Source organism: Serinus canaria, chromosome 3, assembly GCF_022539315.1.
Source record: "Serinus canaria isolate serCan28SL12 chromosome 3, serCan2020, whole genome shotgun sequence".
Classification (NCBI taxonomy): Eukaryota; Metazoa; Chordata; class Aves; order Passeriformes; family Fringillidae; genus Serinus; species Serinus canaria.
Window position 1 is genome coordinate 4,965,511 of NC_066316.1, and position 15,452 is coordinate 4,980,962.

General features: G+C 59.8%; 1 protein-coding gene across 1 annotated transcript; it reads left to right on the forward strand.

Moving 5' to 3' along the window:
• The first annotated feature begins 9,595 nt into the window (after nt 1–9,595).
• Nucleotides 9,596–10,798, forward strand: NKX2-2 (NK2 homeobox 2). The gene is made up of 2 exons (XM_050972882.1): nt 9,596–9,851; nt 10,236–10,798. The coding sequence occupies exons 1-2, from the start codon at nt 9,596–9,598 to the stop codon at nt 10,796–10,798; spliced, it is 819 nt and encodes a 272-aa protein (XP_050828839.1).
• Nucleotides 10,799–15,452: the final 4,654 nt, after the last annotated feature.

Consider the following 15,452-nt stretch of genomic DNA (forward strand, 5'->3'; position numbering starts at 1 on the left):
AGCTTCTTTTTAATTCCTTCTGCAAACCAGGCTGGAATAAGGAACTCAGCCCAGACTTCCCAGGTGTTGCTCTTCCCTGCCACGTCCCAGCACTGCTCTGCACTTGGGGCGCTCTGGATTCCTTCACTTTTGGGAAAGGGCTGTGGATGACAAGTGGAAATACATCCCTTCAGCCAGGGAATTTTTGGGGGTGTTTCACCCCACCTGGGCATTCCAAGCCCAGAGCTCCCAGGCCGTTCCCAATCCTGGGACACAAAGAGGCACCAGCAGACTCTGCCCGAGAGGAGCTGAGTGACTGCAAATACTTGGGAATAAGAACCCTGTCGTGAGGTGGAGCCCATCCCAACCTCCCCAGACTGGAGTCCAGACCTCCCACCTTCACACCAACCTCTCCAGGAGATTCCACATGGGATGTTTGAGGAGCAGAAAGGACTAAATTCCCAAGGCTGAGTGAAACCCGCTTCACTCTCCAGTCCCTGGGCCTGCTGGTTTGGTGCCAGCAGTTCTGAGGCATGCTGAGATCCACATTCCAGGTGCCAAAACACCCTCAAAGCAAAAATAATTAATAAAAATAGGTTTATTATTTAAATAGGGAGCTCTTATTAATAAAATAGGAACTGGTTTACAGCACAGCCCAGGTTTTACAGCACAGTCCAGGACAGCTGTCCCAAGGAGTGCCTGTGGGGGTCCAAGTGCAGCTCCTGCTCCCTTGCCTTTTCCTGCACTTTCCCTCCTTCCTGGATGAGGGGATGCAGGAGCTGGAGCTGGTTTATAACCAAACTTACAGAGCTCCAATCCCCCTGGGCAGCATTCCCTAGGAATGGAGCGAGACATGGCCTGGACACCCAGCCTGAATTTCCTGCTGTGAAAGTGAAGACCCTGCAGATTTATGCAAATGAAGATTCTTTATGCAAATGTATTCAAATCACTGTCTTTTGATTGGTATTTTCATGGGGGTGACATAAAATCACGGAATTATTTTCTCCCCCAGTTTCACTCCCTCGCTCAGCAATCCGGGCACTTTATCCAAACAAAACAAGCTCGGCAAAGTTATTAATTGCCTGGAATGAGATCTTTATTGATCGGTGTGGGGATCAATCACTCTATCTGCGGGCAGCTCTGCTGGAGCTGCCTGTGGGATTTCACTGAGCCGTATCTGACCTGGGACTTTCACACAGGACTCCAAGGTCTTTCCAGGAACGGGGCAGGTGCTGGGGACGATCCGGGTCAGGTGGGATGGAGAAGGGGCTCTGTCGCCTTCCCCCTGCCCCCAACAGCCACCAGTGTTTGCATGTCACCCACGAAGCCTTTGGAAGGGACATGGGATGCCCAGGAAGCCCTCGTGGTCAGCTGGGAGCTCTCCATCCCCTCTGGAATCCCAGTGGGATCGTACCTTTTGCAGGAGACTCCTGCAACCGGGGGCGGCTGGGAAGAGGCCGCGGCGCCAGGCTCGGCATGTTTGGAGAACGCTCTGGGGAACGTGGGGTGTTTTTTGGGGTTGTCCCGGAGCTGGGCTCCGTGAGCCTAGACTCAGAATATTCCAGCATTCCATGACCGCTCTTCACCCTTCAGAGAAGTCGGGCGGCACCACCCTCTGTCACCAACTCCATCGCCTTCTCTTCGCCTCCCTTTTGAATAATAATAATAAAAAAATGATGTTAAAACCCAAAAAGGACCCCGGAACGGGGGCAGGGGAGGGGGCAGCGGCCGGAGGCGGCGGCGGCAGCGCAGCTCGGATCTCCCGCACACCGGCGCTATCAGCGGCCGGATCAGCCGCGTATCTAATGTAAACGAGCCTCCCCACATCAATAACGTGCCACATCTGGCTGTTTGGCTGCGCGGCGCCCTGGCTACCGAGCCATCCGCGCACGGCGAGCGGGCGGCCGGACCGGCCCGGGCGGGGGCGGGGGGGCCCGGCGGGGGCCGCAGCCAGCGGCTCCTCTGGGGAAGGGGGGCCGGGGGGAGGGCTCTGCCCCCCGGGGGGAGAGAGGGGCCGGCTCAGCCTTAAAAGAGCCACCCAGGAACCGGCGTGTCTGTGCTTCTTCCCAATTTATGGCCGCGGAGCATATGGCCGGTGTTCCGCCCGGCGGCAGCCGCCGAGGACGGCAGCGAGCGGCGCGGGGGATGTGAGGCCGAAGGGACGAGGAGCGGCCCCGGCACACGGCGGAGACAATGCGGGAGGCGGGGGGCCGCCGCCGGAGCCCCCCCTCCTAGGGACCCCCCGCCTCGGGACCCTCGGCCAGGTGAGCCCCGGGAGGCGGCGGGGGGACGCTCCCGCACGGGGACCCCTGCCCAGGTGACTCCCCGGGGGACAGCCGGGGGACACGGCCGCCAAGGGACCCCAGCCCAGGTGAGTGCGAGGGGCTCCCCCGGCGCAGGGACCCGCCCAGGTGAGCCCCGACAGGGAGCGGGAGGACCCCAGGTTGGAGCCCCCGGCCGGGTGAGCCCCGGGGGCAGAGGGGACAGAGGGGTCACCAGGGGCGGGAGCAGCAGGTGGGAAGGCGCTTTGGGGGGCGGGGGGGGGTCGGCGCAGGTAGGAGCCGGTGCTGAAGGCCGAGGGGGCGCGGCCCCCGCCCCGACGGCGCGGCTGCGACACGGCCACGGCCACGGGTGGCAGCGGGGCCGGGGCAGCGCAAGGAAGGGGAGCCCGGGGCGCTCCCCCCCTGCCCCGGCCGTGGGACACTTCTCAGCCGCGACGGCAGAGTCCGCCAGAGGACCGGGAATGACCGGACTGGCCCCGGCCCCGGCGGTGCCCCCTCCTCCTTCACCCCTTCCCTGCCCGTGCCACGCGTGTGTCCCCGGCTCGGGCAAGGCTTTTGGAGCAGAGCCCACGCGGGTGGGCCCGTCTCCACCCAGCCCTGGTCCCCCCCACCCCGGTGCAGGCTCCGGGGGCGGCCTCCGGGGCTCCCCGCACCCCCACTTGCCACCCGCAGCCGGCGGTGACCCGGGCGCGGAGCCCTCCGCGGAGTGCGGAGCGAATTCTGATAAGAGAGCGAATCCCGCCGCGCTGCCTTCGCCCCGGGGCCAGCGGGCCGGCATTGCCAGGCCGAGGAGGAAAAAATCATTTCTGACAAAGCTTAATCTCGGTGGGACACGTTTAATCATTAGAGACGGGGACGGGCAGAGCCGGGGGGCTCCGGGGGGGCCAGCCCCGTTTGTCCGGCGAATAAACCGGTTTGGAACGGACTGGAAAGGGGAAGGGAGCCCCGGGCCAGGCTTACAGCTCCCCCCCAGCGCAGGGGGGGGAATTAAACAAGACAAAATGTGGGTCGGGGGGCTGCGGGCTCCCGGCTTTGTGCCCCTACCCCACTGCCTCCATCACTATGGGCAATAATTTCCAAAATCTCATTAAAGTGCATTTATCAAAGCCCTAACATGTGCCCTCCGGCTCTGCCATAACCCCGCCGGCCCCCGGGGAGCAGGGGGGTTTGGGGGGAGGGGGGAAATCCCAATTTCTATCACAATTCGCCACCTCGGGAGCTTGGCTGCGGGGCAGATCCGCATCTACAGATTTATAAGGAATATCGGTGAATTGGAAGGATTTCTCCGCCTTTGAAGCTTCGGGGGGAAGGAGATAGAGCAATCGTGAGAATAGGGAAGCTCATTTAGATTCCTATGTCCTGGAGAAGAATTAATTGTCTGCTGGAGAAAAGCAGGCCGGCGCCGGGATTTTGGGGGGCGGTGGGGGCTTTCCCTGCAGCTTCCATAGGCAATGCTGTTGCTGACTCCCTTCCTGCGTGCGGGGCGATCTTCCCCCTTTTTTCCCCCTTTTTTTTTTCCCCCCCTTTTCTCTCCCCCGAAACATCCTTAACGCCTTTGCTAATGCCATTTTTTCCAGCCAGGAAACGAGCCGGGAAAAAATGCGGGAATTTCAGCCCGCAGAAACTCCGTTACAATTAAGTTCCTGTAAGCGCCGGAGGATTCGGGAGGCTCCGGTTACCCTTGATTTTAGGAAATGCGATATTTTTTGCTTCTTCTTTTTGGGCTTTTTTTTTTTTTTTTTTTTTTTTTACGGAGCTCTCTCTCCCTGACCGGGCTGCCGCTGTGCGAGGCAATCCCGTGGCGTGGGCTCCGTGCCCACGGCCTGGCGTGGCCGGTCCCTTCCGAGCCGGAGCCGCTGAGCAGCAGCAGCAGCAGAATTTCCTCTCCAGGGCTGGAAAATGCGAATTAAATCCCTCCGTGCGCGGGATATTATTTCTCTGCTTTTGGTTTTGCTCTGACTTTTTAATTTTGGGTTTATATTTTTACGGCTGGGGAGAGCTGTCCCCTTTCGTGTGGCGGCTCTTCTTCCCTCCTCCACACTTTAAAACAAAGAGGGTGTTACTTACAGGGATGCTCCTGAGGTGAAGCTCCTCACGACAATTATCAGGACACGGGCTGCTCTTCCCTTTCCCCATTCATTCCAAGTGGATCTCATTCTAGGAGATAAAATCAACCTGTCCCTTAACAAAGGCTTTGTGTGGGCTCAGCTAATCCGGGCCGAGCGGCAAGGTGCAGCCCCGCTCCGTTTGTTTATTTGCGGGCTGGAGCGAAGGGAAAACAATGTCTCGCATCTTTGGCTCCATCAAACAATAAATTGATCCACTTGTCGGCCGCTCCCGGAGCCGCGGAGCAGGAGTGGGAATGGAGACGGGCTCGGTAGGGAGGGGAGGGAGAGCGGCGGGCTCCTGCCCAACACCCTTTCCTACATTTCTCCCGAGAACATGTGTTATTTCACTCTGTGATACCACACCGTGTTACACGCGATGAGTTCGTGGGATCCTGCTCGGCGGAGAAGGGAGCAGAGCTGCGGCTCCTCTGGCTCGCAGCAGAGGGGGAGCCCCAGTGCCGTGCGGGGAGCGGGACCCTCGGGCCGCGGCCGGGAGGAGAAAGGCGAGGACACCGCTCAAAGCGGCCCCACGGGCCGCCCGTGGCGTGGCGAGAGCCTGCTAGCATTGGGAGCGGCCAGGCCCACGCGTGACTGCCGGCAGCTGCTCGGGAGGCCTCATTCCCCTCCTGCCCCCAGGGTCTGTCCCTTCCCCGAGTCTAAAAACATAGAAAAATCAGCCTTAACCCCGGGGAGGGGCAGGGGGAGGGAGCCACCCGTGAATCGGTCCCCGTGGGCAGAGCCCCTTGTTCCCGAGAGCCACCACTCAGCCCCGGGGGCTGGGGCAGGAGAGCCCTAGCGCCCCCGGGCCTTGTCACCGCCTGTCCCAGCGCTGGAGCATCCACGCCACGCGTGGGACCAGCCGGGGGGCGCAGGGGGGCGCCCCGCGGGTGCCGGGGCGGGACAATGCGCCGTGGCTGCCGGGGGTCCCTGTCGCGACAAACGCGGCGCTGCCCTCGGGTTTTCACCCCTCGCAGCGCGACCCCGGTGCGGGGCAGTGTCCCGGCCTCGCGACCCCTCCTGACGTCAAGGGGCCCGCGCGGCTCTGACGTCACACCCCCACCGGTGACGTCACGGTGTCCCGGGCCGTCCCCGCGGTGCGCAGCGAGGTCCGCGGTTTGAGGGGGGGGGCCACGACCCCTGGGGCTGTGTCCGGCCTCCTCCCGCGGGCCCCGCGCCGCCAGGGCTCTGCGGGACGCTCTGCCCGAGCCGTGGCTTCAGGTTCGGGTGTGGGAGTGTTTATCGTCATTATTATTATTATTATTATTATTATTATTATTATTATTATTATTATTATTATTATTATTATTATTATTATTATTATTATTATTATTATTATTACGCTGACAGCCCCGCGGCGCCCAGCCCACGTCGGCTGCCCCGGGGATGCTCTGCCCTTCCCTCCCCGGGCTTGGCTTCTGTCGGGGTTCTCCGTCGTGCCGCTATCGCGATTATCGCCGTTCTCCCCGCTCTCTTTTTTCCCCTCGGCGGAGTCAAACCCCACCCGAGCCGGGGGCCCGCCCGAATCCATCGGTAACTCCGGGATTCAGCGGGAATTGGCGGTATGGGCGCGGGGCAGAGGAGCGGGCGGGGGCCGGCCCGAAGGGGTTCCCTCGATATCGAGGAGGACTCCGCAATGGATGAAGAGATAGCCATTGAGTGCGGTTGAATACCATGACAACTAGGAACAACCTCAGATTTATTCCCAACAGTTAGGGCGCGCTGAAAGAGGGCGTCAATCACGTATTATTTCGCCACTGAAATAAATGCAAAAACTGCGCCGAGACAAAGGGTTCCAACAGGAGCCGGACATTTGTCTACATTGCGGACATTGTCCCCAGCTTAGCCGTCGGGTTGTATTTGTGTTTGCGCGGGGCCGACCACCCAGGATGCGCGCTGGGGCTCGCTTAAAAAAAAAAAAAAAAAAAAAAAAAGGAGAAAAAAAAAAGGAAAAAAAAATCCCTGGGCATTGTCAGCCACATCACATACTTTATGGGAGGCAGGCTGGGGGCTGGGGGCTGGGGCAGGAAAAGTGGAGGGAGCGGCGAGGGAGAGGATGGGAAGGTGCGAATGCATTGATGGGCGCGGAGGAGGAAGCCTGAGGCCGCGTCTCCCCAGCGCGGCCGGCGGCGTTGCGGCTTCTTCCCCCCAGGAAGGGAAACTCGGGCAACTTTTCCTGTCCAGAAATGAGGGGGGTGGGGGGACCCCCTTCCCAAATTGTCCAAATCCCGTGTCCCGCATCGCCCCGCACATCTCCATGGCCCCAGCGCTCCGGCCCGGGCGGGGCTCGGGAAAGGCAAAGAGATGGAAAACAAGAGAAAGGAAAAAAGAATGGGAAAAGGGAAGGAAGGAAGGAAATGGAGGGAGGAAGGAAATAGAGGAAGGAAATAGAGGAAGGAAAATAGAGGAAGGAGAGGAAGGAGGAAGGAGGAAGGTAAGGGAGAGGGAGGAAGAAGGAAGGAGGGGAAGGAACGGAAGGAAGTGGACACGGAAGGAATGGAGGGGCGAAGGAAGAAGGAAGGAGACGGAAGGAAATAGGAGCGGAGATAGGACAGGAAGGAATGAAGGAAGAAGGAAAGGACGGAAGGAAAGGAAAGGAAGGAAGGAAGACAGGGAAGGAAGGAGGAGAAGGAAGGAAGGAAGGAACGCGAGGAAGGAAGGGATGAGGATGTAAGAAGAGACGGAAGGACGAGAGGAACAATGGCAAGGAAGGAAACAGGAGGCCCAGGACCAGGAACCGAAAGGAAGGGAAGGAGGACGAGGGCGAAGGACAGGAAGGAAGGATAGGAAGGAAGGAAGGAAGGAAGGAAGGAAGGACAGGAAGGAAGGAAGGAAGGAAGGAAGGAAGGAGGAAGGAAGGAAGGAAGGAAGGAAGGAAAGGAAGGATAGGAAAGGAAGGGAAGGAAGGGAAGGAAGGAAGGAAGGAAGGAGAGGCAGGAGGAGCGCGAAGGAGTCCCCTCGTCACGGGTCCCCACCGCGCACCCAGCTCCCCCAGCATGCCTTGAGCCGTCGTGCCTGCGGTCTTCCTCCCTTGCTACCTCCGGCCTCCCTCACACCCCCCATCCCTCCCTCCTTAGAATCGGTCCGCACACCCTCAGGGCCGGGCTCGTTTCCGCCCGGCTCCACGGCCCGTGACAACCAACGGAAGCATCCCCTGCCCTAACCTGCGAAGCCCTCAGAAGCAGGAGAGGGAGGGAAGGAAGGTAAGGATGCAGGGAAGCGGTTAAGAGGGAGGGGAGAGCGTGGATAGGGAACGGGAAGGAGGAGCGGGGGTGAGAGGTAAGGTAAGGAAGGAAGGAAGGACGGGAAGGAAGCAGAAGGCCGAGGAATGAATGGAAGACGGAAGGAGGAAGGCAGGAGGAAGGGCGGAGCGGAAGGACGGAAGAATGCGAAGGACGGAGCGAGACGAAGGCAGGACGGAAGGAAGGGCCGAGGCAGGAAGGAAGGACGGGCCGGAGAGGCCGGAGCAGGAAGGAGGAAGGAAGGAAGGCAAGGCAGAAGGAAAGGAGAGGAAGGACGGCACAGGCCGGAAAGGAAGGAGAGGGAGGAGAGGAGAGGATAGGAGAGGAAGGAAGTAGGAAGAGAAAGGGAAAAAAGGTCCTGGCCCTGCCCCGTGAGGGTGTGCCTCCTTGGCAGGTGCAGAGAACAGGAGGAAGGAAGAAAGGCAATGGAAATAAAAGTTGGTGGCAGACGGAGAGAAGTAGGGGCGGTCTCTGCATCCCGCGCCGGGCAGAGCGAGCCCCCAGAGCCGAGTGCATCTGTGTGCGAGCGTGGTGACACCTGGGGTGCCGGCCTTCCCTTGGGAAGGAACCCCTTCTTTGCCCCTCTTTCTCCTTCCCCAAGTCCTGAAAAAGAAAGAAAGAAAAAAAAAAAAAGATGGAAAAGAAAAAAAAATTAATTCAGTCGTGTATGAGTCCATCGGGCTGCAGCCCATCGAACGATCCCAACGGGCTGGATTCATTCCCCTGGAAGAAGGTGGCAAAATCAATGAGACCTCTTCAAATAAGCACACACTCCCCCCCTCCCCAATAATCACCTCCCGGATCTCGTCGGGTCGCGCCTGACGATCGCGTTTTGCCAGTTCGCTTAATTTCGGAGCAAACTAGAATCAATTACTCGCTGTTTAATTTCCAGCGCTCATCCCTAAGCCCCAACCAAAATATTGACCTAGGCGGGTTAGATAAGTTGGGCTCTTGCCATCTGAGCCGCTTCGGTCCCGAGCGGGGCCGGCAGCGCGGGGCGCGCAGGCTGAGCGGCTGTGGGAACAGCCCCCCTCGCAAATTATTATTATTAGTATCATTATTATTTTATTTTTTTATGTCCCCCTCGCTCGGAAGAAAACACGGGTGGAAAACACACTTTGGAGCGCCCTGAGCGTCGGGCTGGTGCGGAGCTCTTTGTATGTAAATAGTGCCCTTAAAAAGAGCTGGGAAGTCGCCCCCTCCCTCCCTCTCTCCCTCCCTTCTTCCCTCCCTCCCTCCTTCCCTCGCCCCCTCCCTCCCCCCCGGCGCCGCCGCCCGCCCCCCCCGCGCCGAGGACCCTCCCCGCGCCGGTAATTAACTGACACGTTATACCACTCATCACCAATGGTGGAAGCTCGGAGCTCGCCCAAAACCCGCAATTTCACATCTGCAAACACTGTCTTCATCCACTTGACTTCCAAGACCCGCCCACACGTGGCCAACCTTTCCTGGGTTTAATGTAGGTTTTTTTTCTCCCTCCTCTCGGCAGGTTCATGTGTGGGGACCAGCCTTATATGGACTCCTCGCTCCAGCAATGGCTCGGGATTTTCCAGCGGCAGGCGCGGGTTCGGCGCGGCTGAACAAGATCCAGAAGTGATCTTTTTTTTTTTTTTTTTTTTTTTTTTTTTTTTTTTTTTTTTTTTTTGGCGTCTCTTTCCCCCCTTTTTTTTCCCTGGAGTTACAAACTATTCCCGAAACCAGCTGCTGCTCCGGCTCTCGGAATTTTCCCCCGTGGCAGAACAACCACCACCGCAGAGACCCGTCGCTGCGGCCGCTTCTCCCGCACAACCCCCGCCGCTTATTTTTCTATAAATCCACATTATTATTCTATTTTTTCCCCCCTTCTCCACGCGTGCCGTGCCCCCCCTCCCTCCCCGTGTCCCTGCGCAGTGTCGTTGTTGCCGCTCGGCGTGTGCGTGCCCAGCCGTGACCCGGCGGCTCGGCCAAGCTGCGGCTCCAACTTTCCCAGGCGGAATTTGGCCGGAACATGTCTCTGACCAACACAAAGACGGGCTTCTCGGTGAAGGACATTTTGGACCTCCCCGACACCAACGATGAGGATGGCTCGGCGGAGGGCGGCGAGGAGGAGAGCGAGGCGCCCGAGCCGCCCAGGAAAGCGGGAGTTTTGGGACAAACCCCCTTGGACACTGTTCCGACGCTGCCTTTGAAGAGTCCTTTCTATGATAACAGCGATAATCCCTACACGCGCTGGCTGGCGAGCGCCGAGGGCATCCAGTACTCCCGTGAGTGGTGGGGGAACGGGGCAGCGGAGACCGGGGGCCGGGGGGCGACTGGGGAGGGATACGGCTCGAGGAGGGGGACTTGCGGCTCGTCCCGGCCGGGGATGGGGCAGCGCCACTTCCAGCTGGGAGCTGGGGAGCAATGGATGGATGGATGGATGGATGGATGGATGGATGGATGGATGGATGGATGGATGGATGGATGGATAGATGGATAGATGGATAGATGGATGGATGGGGGGTTGCCTCTCTCCACGGCCGGCCTCCATCCCGCCACGGCCGGGCGGAGGGAGGGATGCGGGGGGCGGCGGGAGGGATGCGGGGGGCGGCGGAGGGGCGCTCCCCCGGCCCGTCCCCCTCCGCTGACCGGGCACGGTTTGTTCACAGTGCACGGGCTGGCGGCCAGCGGCGGCGGCCAGGACCCCTCGGCCAAGTCCCCGGAGCCGTCGGCAGACGAGTCGCCCGACAACGAGAAGGAAGCGGTGGGCGGCGGGGACGCGGGCAAGAAGAGGAAGAGGAGGGTGCTCTTCTCCAAGGCTCAGACCTACGAGCTGGAGCGGCGGTTCCGGCAGCAGCGGTACCTGTCGGCGCCCGAGCGGGAGCACCTGGCCAGCCTGATCCGCCTCACCCCCACGCAGGTGAAGATCTGGTTCCAGAACCACCGCTACAAGATGAAGCGGGCGCGGGCCGAGAAAGGTATGGAAGTGACTCCTCTCCCCTCGCCGCGGCGGGTGGCCGTGCCGGTGCTAGTCAGGGACGGCAAGCCCTGCCACACGCTCAAAGCCCAGGACTTGGCAGCCGCGACGTTCCAGGCGGGCATCCCGTTCTCGGCGTACAGCGCGCAGTCCCTGCAGCAGCACATGCAGTACAACGCGCAGTACAGCGCGGCCGGCAGCCCCCAGTACCCCACAGCGCACCACTTGGTACAGGCGCAGCAATGGACTTGGTGAGGGCTGCGGGCCCCGCGCACACGCCCCGAGAACGGAGGAAAACGCAGAATTAACACAAACCGAGAGAGAGAGAGAGAGAGGAAAAAAAAGGAGACAGACTGATGCTCCAAAAATTAAAAAAAAAAAAAATCGAAACTGCGGGGGAAGGAATGGCGAGGGAAACGCTATTATTATTATTATTATTATTGCTATTATTATTATTATTGCTATTATTATTATTATTATGGGTTCTTTCCCTCTGCCGTTTCTTTTCCCCTCCATTTTTTTGGGGGGGGTTCGGTTTCATTTCGGGGGGAGGCGGGGGTAAGGGAAGGGAGGTGTTTTTTGTGCGTCATTGTTTACAGAAATTTTTTGCGCCATTCAGAGTGGTCCTGTCTACCTACAAATAAAATAAAAGAGGAAAAAGGGGAAGGGGGGGGAAATCGTCAGAATTACAAAAAAAAAAAAAAAAGGAAAAAAAATAAAGAATAAAATCCCCCCGCTGCTCCTGTGATTTTGTGAGGAACGGGGGTGCAGCCGCCGCGCGGGGCACCCCAAAAGGGGATCTTCGGCGCTGCCCTTAGAGTACAATTTGCGGCCCCGACAGCTGCTAGCGGGGGTGGTTTTGCACCTTGTCGCGGTCGTTGTCGCTGCCCTGAGCCGCGGCCGGGGCTCTCCGTTCGCTCTCTCCCGTTTGGGGGTCGCCTTAACCATTCCCGAACGGAGGAAAAAGCCCTGCGGACTCTGAAACCCTCTCCGCCCGGAGAGCGGCCCCTTGGGCACCCCCGCCCAGCCCCGGCCTCCCCGCCATTTAATACGAATTTTAATCTTTTTTTAAAAAGCTGCGTTTCGAGGGAAAATAGTAGAGAAGGAGCCAGTAACAACGACGGAAAGTCGCGGCCTCGGCCGCCTCCCCGCATCCCCCGACCCAGCCCTGCCTGGGCCCGGCAGGGTCCCCGCGGGGTGACACGGCCCAGCGGGGTCCCACGCTCCCCCCTGCACCCGCAGGTCTTCTTTTTTCGGGAAAAAAAATCGGCTTTTTTTTGGTGGGGCCAGTAGGCTTCATCCGCCGGCGAAAAACCGGAGCGGGAAGAATTTATATTTTCCTATTTTCTATCTGTGAGTGCGCTTTTCTGCTCCTCAGTGCTGCAGAGATCTGGGTTCTGGCATCGCCCCGGTGCCCCCTCCCCGGGCTGGAGCCCCCGCGAACGGGAGGGAGCGAGAAACTTCGGGATCAGCCCTCGGGGGATGCGCCGGCGGCCCAGGCAGGGCAGGGGAAAGGGTTAACACCGGAAAACCCCCCCCCAAAAACTCGGAGGAGGAGGGAGAAGAGACAAGAGGGAGGCGAGGCGGGACTGGGCGGCTCTGCCGGGCTGTAACGGGGACCGGGACCGAGCCCGGCCCCGGCCCGGGGCGGGTTGCGGCAGAGTAGCGGCTCCCCCGCCCGCCCCTGCGGCTTTCAGGCTGCTAAAGATGCTTCAAAAAACGAAAACAAATCCAAACAAGCTTTTGTCAGGAGCCATGGGGCCGGTGCAGCGCCCGCCCCGTCCCGCGGGGCTGAGCTCGGCCAGGACGGGGCAGTTCAATGCCAAAGAGACGCTCGGTACCGGCCCCGCAGCATCCCAATCCCGCAAAATCCCGGCCCTCCAACATCCCGGCCCCGCCGATCCCAGCGCGCCTCTCCGCCCCAGCGCATCCTGCTCCGGCCGCGGGTCCTCACGCAGCCTCCGCGCCGCCGCTGGGGTTTTTTATCCTTTTCCTACATTTTCCCTCTGTTCTTTTGCCGTCCCTACTCCTATCCCCAAACCGGAGCAGCCGCGGCCGTTCCGCGGGGCAGCCAAACCCTAGGGAGCTCCGCTGTTGTCCCACACCCGAGGAGGACACAGCAACGAGCTGGTTTTCCTTCCCCAAACTCGGCGTGCGAGCCAGGAGCGGACTGAATGAAAATTGTCACTCTTTTTCTCCTTACTTATTTTTTTCATTAAAAAAAAAATCCTATTTCCCCACTTTTTTCTTTGTTTTTTTTTGGTTTGGTGCTTGGTTGATTTATTTTTTTTTTTCCCCTCTCCTTCCCCTCGGGCTGTGCCGAGTCTATCAAACCAGTTGTGTGGCCCTAACCTCCGTGGCCTTATATCTGCCTTGCTGCAGGGCCAGTCTATCTTTGCACAATATACAGTAGACTTCAGAGAGCAGCACAATGGGGGAGGCAGGGAGGTGAGCATGTTAGAGGCGTGCATATTAACGAGCCACAGCCAAGGAAGCCAAAGGAGCCGGCGAAAAACCGGGAGAGACGGTGCGGGAGGGGGGGGACGCCCTCCCTGCGCCTCGCCTGCCTCGGCCTTGGCTGTTTTTGGGGCTCGGCATTGATGCGGAGCGCGGAGTCAGGGAGCGGTGTCCTCCGCGTTTTGTTCGGGCTGTCACTCGCGCTCATTGTTCGGCATGTTCTACATGTTGTATCCCATATGGCCAGCTGGGCAGGGGACCCCTCACAAAACCCAAATTGTGCCCAGCTTTCAAACCCAGCATTGTTGTCTGTGAAAGGCAGGCGAATTAAAAATTCGTGCTATATCTATTCTGGAAAAAAAAAAAAATAAAAAGAAAGGAAAAAAAAAAAAGAAAAAAGAAGGAAAAAAAAAAAGAGGGGGCGCAAGGAAAAAGAATCCCGCTCTCTCTGCTCTCTCTTTGAAGGCCAACAGAGACTCTCCTCTTCTCTGACAAGTTTCTCTCTCATTTCACAGGAAATTCCCCCCCCGCCCCCCCACCGCAAGCCCCGAGCGCGTCCCCTCGCAGGAGCCCGCGGAGCCGCGCTGCGCGGCCGCGCTGCGGCGCGGAGGCCGGGGCAGAACAAGGCGGCATTGAGGGCGGGCTGGGCTGCAGCTGCCGCCTCCCTGCGCGGCCCGGCCGTACCGCCAGCCCGGCTGGCACGTCCCGCTGCCTCCCGGAGAAATGGCCCTTTCTTGTCCGCGCTCCTGGTTGTGCAAGGCGGGCCGGCTGAGGGAGGAAGGGAGGGAGGGAGGGAGGGAGAAGAAGAGGGAGAGGGAGGGACAGAAATTAAAAAGAAAAAAGTGAAATAATAGGGGAAATAAATTGTTTAATTTTAAAAAGAGGGAAGGGAATAGAGGGGAAGGAAAATAACGAAAATGGGAAAATGAATGAAGACAGAGGGAAGAAATTTAAAAAGGAATATCGATTAATAGAAAAAAAAAGAAAAAAGGGGGGGGATAGAAAAATAAATGGGAAGAGGGGAAAAAAATAACGAAAAAGACAAGAGAAGAAAAAGAAGAAGAGAAAAGATGAAAATTAAAAAGATAACAAAACAAAATAAGACAAAGCGAAGGAAGAAAAAAATAATCTGAGAAAGCAGAAAAAGAAAAATAACGGATGGAAAGGAAAACAGGGGAGAAAAGAGAAAAACAGCGGGGAGAAGCCCCCAGCCCGGGCATCCTCCGCGCCCCGGGCAGGGAAGGACGCGCAGCGTTGCGCGGGATCCTTGCGGTGCTCGGAGCTGCTCCGAGCGGGCCCGCAGATTTCGGACGAGGCTTCCCCGAGGGGGGTGCGGCCCCTCCGGCCCCCGGGAGCCCCGGCGAGCCCCGGGAGCCCGGCCAGCCCCTCTCGGCCGCCAGGGCGGGGCTGGGTCGCGGCGCGGGTCGGGTTTTGGGGATTTGGAAGCTCAGGCCGAGCTTCAGGCCCGGCTCCGTTTCCTTTTCCCCCCGGTTTTCCCGGTTTTCTCCCGCGGGCGGATCTTCGGGACGCCGCGGTCCCCGGCGGTGACTTCCCCCGTCCCCTATTGACTGTAGGGCTTAGGCGGCAGCGCTGTGGGTTTTTCGGGGCTGCTCGAGGAGCCGCTCAAGGGGAAGCTAAGCCAATATTTACCGACCGCCAGGGCAATTCTCGGCGGGGTTCATTAAGGAGCCGGGGGGGCTGGAAGGGCTGCGGGGGGTGCCCCGTGGGGCGGCCCCGCAGCGGCGCTGGAGCGGCAAGGAGAGGCGCGACCCTGGGCCGCGCTCCGGGAGATTTGAGCCGGTTCCCCCGCAAACGGCAACCCCCAAGCCCCCCGAAAAGCACCCCTGGAGGGTTCCTTGCTTTAAACGGGTGGCTGCCGTTGGTTTCTTTGCCGAGGGCCGCGTTTTCCGGGTCCCCCCGAGGCCAGGCAGCGGCCGCGGGGAGGCAGCAGAGCCCCGCGGAGCCCTGCGCAGGACGGGGCGGAGGCTGCGCTGCCCCTCCGCGCCCCCCGGGCACGGCAGAGCGGGGGACCCCGAGGCTCTGTGTCCCTGTCCCCAGAGACACCCCCGTCCCCAGGCTGGGATGGCCGCGCGGCGGCGCTGCTGGATAAGGGACGCGCCGTCGGGGCCGCCCCCGGGACCCCGCTGCGAGGGGACCCTCGCAGCCGCCCGGTGACACCGAGAGGACGGACGGGCCCCGGGAGGGGTGGGACAGCCCCCCCCCAGCCTCGCCCCGCTGCAGGAGGAGCGGCCTGAGCCCTGAACCGGAGACATCGCTTTGAAATCCAGCGCGGAGCTCGGGGTGTGACAAGGTCTGGCCCCTGACCCTCATGGGGGACTGGTGCCACCCCTCAGACTCCCTTTGGGGCAAGCAGAGTGTACCCAAAGCCCGGGCAGGGTTTGGCGCTCAACACTCGCCCTTTCCACGCCGGAAGAACAAACAAACCGATGGC

Bases quoted from the DNA above. Each gene is read 5' to 3' on its own strand.
- NKX2-2 (XM_050972882.1), top strand. From the start codon at position 9,596: ATGTCTCTGACCAACACAAAGACGGGCTTCTCGGTGAAGGACATTTTG. The intron at 9,852-10,235 runs GTGAGTGGTGGG...GTTTGTTCACAG, and splicing joins CGAGGGCATCCAGTACTCCC to TGCACGGGCTGGCGGCCAGC.